The sequence below is a fragment of the Corapipo altera genome, unplaced genomic scaffold (genome assembly GCF_003945725.1).
Source record: "Corapipo altera isolate COAL_440 unplaced genomic scaffold, ASM394572v1 61130, whole genome shotgun sequence".
NCBI lineage: Eukaryota > Metazoa > Chordata > Aves > Passeriformes > Pipridae > Corapipo > Corapipo altera.
Genome location: NW_020886069.1, coordinates 1,172 through 5,940, shown reverse-complemented (window position 1 = coordinate 5,940; position 4,769 = coordinate 1,172). Strand labels below are relative to the sequence as shown.

At 69.6% G+C, this 4,769-nt stretch overlaps 3 protein-coding genes across 3 annotated transcripts in view; 2 read left to right on the top strand and 1 right to left on the bottom strand.

The window, feature by feature from the left end:
• Positions 1 to 1,037, top strand: part of LOC113940993 (vesicular glutamate transporter 1-like) — a 2,815-nt gene extending 1,778 nt beyond the window's left edge. Inside the window, exon 6 of the mRNA XM_027632148.1 lies at positions 296 to 1,037. Coding sequence (XP_027487949.1) covers positions 296 to 577 — 282 coding nt within the window. The 3' untranslated portion in view covers positions 578 to 1,037. The remainder of the gene's footprint in view (positions 1 to 295) is intronic.
• A 410-nt stretch (positions 1,038 to 1,447) lies between these two features.
• Positions 1,448 to 3,829, top strand: RPL13A (ribosomal protein L13a). The gene is given in 9 exon segments (XM_027632147.1): positions 1,448 to 1,496; positions 1,712 to 1,784; positions 2,007 to 2,072; positions 2,203 to 2,304; positions 2,398 to 2,465; positions 2,467 to 2,484; positions 3,158 to 3,217; positions 3,292 to 3,414; positions 3,723 to 3,829. Coding segments are annotated over 9 exon segments (612 nt in total). The 5' UTR covers positions 1,448 to 1,481; the 3' UTR covers positions 3,810 to 3,829.
• A 270-nt stretch (positions 3,830 to 4,099) lies between these two features.
• Positions 4,100 to 4,769, bottom strand: part of DHDH (dihydrodiol dehydrogenase) — a gene marked incomplete at its 5' end in the record, with an annotated part of 1,836 nt that continues 1,166 nt past the window's right edge. Inside the window, 2 exons of the mRNA XM_027632150.1 lie at positions 4,100 to 4,330; positions 4,576 to 4,726. Coding sequence (XP_027487951.1) covers positions 4,155 to 4,330; positions 4,576 to 4,726 — 327 coding nt within the window. The remainder of the gene's footprint in view (positions 4,331 to 4,575; positions 4,727 to 4,769) is intronic.

Sequence of the window (4,769 nt, the reverse complement as noted above, 5' to 3'; positions counted from 1 at the left end):
TGGGACCTGGGGGGGACAGTGGGACCTGGGGGGGGACAGTGTGGGGTGTGATGGGCACTGGGACCCGGGGTGGGGGGACATGGGGAGCTGGAGGGGGGGCTGGGACCTGGAGGGGACAGTGGGGCCTGGGGGGGACAGTGTGGGGTGTGATGGGCACTGAGACCTGGAGGGGACAGTGGGACCTGGGGGGGACAGTGTGGGGTGTGATGGGCACTGGGACCTGGAGGGGACAGTGGTACGGGGGGGGGACAGTGTGGGGTGTGATGGGCACTGGGACCCCGCCATTGGCCGGCAGACGCGGGAGGAGTGGCAGTGGGTGTTCCTCATCGCCGCCCTCGTTCACTACGCGGGGGTCGCGTTCTACGGCGCCTTCGCCTCGGGGGAGCCGCAGCCCTGGGCCGAGCCCCCCCGGGAGGAGGCCGAGCCCCTCGCGCCGGGCGGCGACGACGACGAGGAGGAGGAGGACGAGGAAGGAGGCGGGGGGGCGATGGGACCGCCCGGAGGGCCCCCGGCCGGGTACGGGGCCACCGGCACCACCCCGGCCCCCGGGGGGGTCCTGGGGGATGCGGAAGGGTGAGATGGGACCTCCCTCCCCTCCCAAATCCTCTCCCGAGCTCCCACCGGGATCACCACGGACTTCCCCCCTTCCCCCCCCACGACATTCCCCGAACTCCCCTCCCCGGGATTCCCACCGGGGACCCCTCGAGCCCACCAGGATCACCAGGGAACCACCAGGATCCTCAGGGACCCCCCCTCCGGACCACTGGGGACCCACCGGGACCACCAGGATCCCCAGGGACACCCCCCCTCCAGGACCGACAGGGACCCCCCAAACCCACTGGGACATTCCCCTTCCCCCCCGGACCACTGTGGACCACCGGGCACCCCCCAAGCCCGCCAGGACCCCCAGGGACACCCCCTCCAGAACCACCAGGGACCCCCCCAACCCTCCTCCCCCCCCCCGTGCCCCCCCAAGACCGGGCCCCCCCATTCTGTACATATATAAATACACGGGGGGCTGCGGCCCCCAGATCGGCCCCGCGGCTCTGTGTGGTCTGGGAGCACTGGGACGGACTGGGGGGAACTGGGGGGGATTCTGGGGACACTGGGGGGGGGCTCTAGAGCTCCTGAGGGGCACTGGGGGGGGGGTCTTGGGACACTGGTTCCAGTGGCAGTGGGGGGGGTTCCGGGGACACCTGAAGGGCTCTGGGGACATTGGGGCGGTTCTGGGGATATTGGGGGGGGGTTCTGGAGACACTGGGGGGTTCTGGGCACACGAGGGGGGGGTCGGGGTGGGCTTTGTGGCCCCGCCCCCAAAGCCCCCGAGGCCCCGCCCCTTCACTTCCGCCCTCACCGACTCCCCCAGCGCCTCACTTCCGCCCTCGCTTCGCCGTCTTACGCCACTTCCGCCCCTGCCGCAGCCGACGCCGGAAGGAGCGACCCCGCGTGGGGCGTGGCCTCTTGCGGCGCGGGCGGCGGCGATGGCGGAGCCGCGGGTGCGGCCGGGCGGGCCCGGGGCGGCTCTGGGGGGGCTCTGAGGGGCCTTGGGGGCGGCCGGGGGGCTCCGAGGGCACCGGGGAGGGGGATCACCAGCGAGGGGATCCCGGGCGGGCGGCGGGAGCGGCCACGTGGAGGCCCCTGAAGCCTCCGGTGACCCCCCCCCCCCCCCACCTTCCTCCCGGTAACGCGAATTCCACCCCCGGTGCCGCAGGTGCTGGTGATCGATGGGCGCGGGCACCTCCTGGGCCGGCTGGCGGCCATCGTGGCCAAGCAGGTGCTGCTGGGTGAGTCCGCGACCCCCCTGAGACCCCTCCCGGGACCCCCCCGGGACCCCCCAGACCCCCCGCGCCGTGATGAGCCCCTCGGCTGTGGAGCGTCGCCGCAATGAGAGCCGCCCTCATGCACTACCAGCTGAGCGCGGGGGGCTCCGCGGGGGTCCCGGGGAGGAATTCCCGGGCCCAGCCCTGACCCTCCCCTTTCCCCGGGCCCCGCCGTGTCCCCCCCAGGGCGCCGCGTGGTCGTGGTTCGCTGCGAGGGGATCAACATCTCCGGCAACTTCTACCGCAACAAACGTGAGTTTGGGGGGGAAGGGGGGGATTTTTGACCCTCCCGCGGGTCCCAGCAGAATTCCCGGGCGTTCCCAGCCCCCTCGATCCGGGGAAGGGGATTTTTTAACCCCCTTTTTTCCCCTCCCGTTCCCAGTGAAGTTCCTGGCGTTCCTGAGGAAGAGGATGAACACCAACCCCTCCCGGGGGCCCTTCCACTTCCGCGCCCCGAGCCGCATCTTCTGGCGAACCGTGAGGGGTGAGTGGGGGCCGGGGACCCCCCCGAGCCTCTCCCAGAGCCGGGGGCACCCCCTGAGCCCCCCCTGACCCCCCTGTGCCCCCCCAAATCCAGGGATGTTGCCCCACAAGACCAAGCGGGGCCAGGCGGCGCTGGAGCGGCTCAAGGTGTTCGACGGGATCCCCCCCCCCCTACGACAAGGTGGGGACCCCCCAAAATCAGCCCAGAATCCCCCCCAGGATCCCCACTGGGGGTCTAGTGCCACCCCCAGATATCCCCCCCTCCAGGAGCTCCCCAAAAGTCCACCAGCACCCCCCTAAATCCATCCCCGGGACCCCCCACCCCAAGGGTGCTCCCAAACCCCCCTTAACCACCCCAAAATTCCCCACTCCACCCCCCAGACACCCCCAAATTGCTCTGGGACCCTCAGACTCCTCCAGGACTCCCCCGAGTTCCTCTCTGGACCCCTCCCAGCCCCGTGGGACCCCAAATCCACTTGGGACCCTCTGGGGACCCCTCCCCATCCCTGTGAGACCCATAAACAGCTCCCGAACCCCCTGGGACCCCAGATCCATTCGAGACCCCCTGGGGACCCCTCCCCATCCCTGTGGGACCCATAAAGAGCCTCCAAATCCCTCTGGGACCCCCCATTACCCCCCTGAGACCCCCCAAAATCCCCCCCGTGTCGATGATGTCACCTTCACTTACCTACATTGTTCGATGCTCCCTGAGAGAAACCCGAACACTGAGACACCGGGGAACCCCCCAACCCCCCTTCCCGGGACCCCCTCAACACCCCCAGACCCCTTGGGACCCCTCAATGCCCCCCAACCATCCCCTGTGACCCCCCAAAATCCCCCCCTTTGCCCCCCAGCGCAAGCGCATGGTGGTCCCGGCCGCGCTCAAGATCATCCGCCTCAAACCCACGCGCAAGGTGAGTGTTGGGGAGGGGCTGGGGGGGTTCCCCGGGGTTTTGGGGACCCCCATGACCCCCCTGTGCCCCCCCAGTTCGCCGTGCTGGGCCGGCTGGCCCACGAGGTGGGCTGGAAGTACCGGGAGGTGACGGAGGCGCTGGAGGAGAAGCGGAAGGAGAAGGCGAAGCTGCGCTACAACAAGAAGAAGAAGATGATGGTAAAGAAAAGGGGAGGAAGAAACTCCCCCAAAATTGGGGTGGGGGGCGCCCTGAGATTGGCTGGGGGGGGGGGATTTGGGGTAGGGCAGCCCTGAAAGTGGAGGGAGCCCCAAAATTAAGGGGTGGGGGGAGCCTGGAAAGCGCCGTTGCCGTGAGGGTTTGGGAGCACCACGGGGGTCTAAACGCCCCTCCCGGGGGGTCTCCCAGCTGTGTCCCCCCCCCCGGGACCCTCAGGGATCCCCCAACCCTCCCTGGGACCCCCTGATTCCCCCCAGGACCCCCTGACCCCCCCCATTTCCCCCCCCAGAGCCTGCGGCACCGCGCCGAGCGCAACGTGGAGGCAAAGACGGCGCCGTTCACGGCAGTGCTGCGACAGCACGGGGTCCTGCTCTAATAAAGGGGCTGTGCTGGCACAAACTGGGGTCAAACTGGGATCAACTGGGAGCCCCCGAGCCCGGCTGGGTGTGGGAAGGGCACCAAAGCCCTGCAGGGACTCCCACCCAAAAAAAAAACCCACTGCGGAGGGAGACCCCAAAACTCTCCTTAAGCCCCCAGACCCCCATCAGGGACCCCAGAACCCCCATCAGGGACCCCAAAACCCCCATTAACCCCCAAACCCCCATCAGAGACCCCAAAACCCCCCATTAACCCCCATCCCAGGAGTGCAGGAGCCACAAACCCACGGAGGTTTTTAAATCCTTTATTGCTGGATTGGTGTGGGGAGGGGGTGACTCTGGGGTCACGGGGTCACCCCGGGGGGGCTCTGGGGTGGCTCAGGGCTGTCTCTGAGGGGTGGGCTCTCCCTTTGAGCCCCCCCCCCCGGCCCCGCAGCCCCCACTTGATCCCGGGCCTGCTCCAGGAGCCGCGCGATGAGTTCGCTCTCGGCCAGAGGCATCACCGGGCTCTCGGTCAGACCTGGGGGGCACGGGGGGGTCAGCGGGGTCCGGGGGCACCCCCCAGGCTCAGGGACACCCCCCTGGCCTCAGGGACCCCCCTCAGCCTCAGGAATCCCCCCCAGGCTCAGGGAACCCCCTTCAGCCCCGGGGACCCCCCTGGCCTCAGGGACACCCCCAGTCTCAGGGGCACCCCCCAGCCTCAGGGACACCCCCCCCAGTCTCAGGGACCCCCCCAGCCCCAGGGACCCCGGGGCCCCCCCTCACCCTGCAGCAGGCACTCCCGGACGTGCTGGGCCTCGAAGCGCAGCCCGGTCCCGTTGGAGAAGTTGAGGGGCTGCGAGGGGGGGGGCAGCGGGAAAACCTCCTTGTTGCCCCCCCAGATCAGCTCCGTGGGGCAGTTCATGTGCTCGGGGAACTGGGGGTGGGGAGAGAGGGGGAGAAACATCAGAGACCCCCCC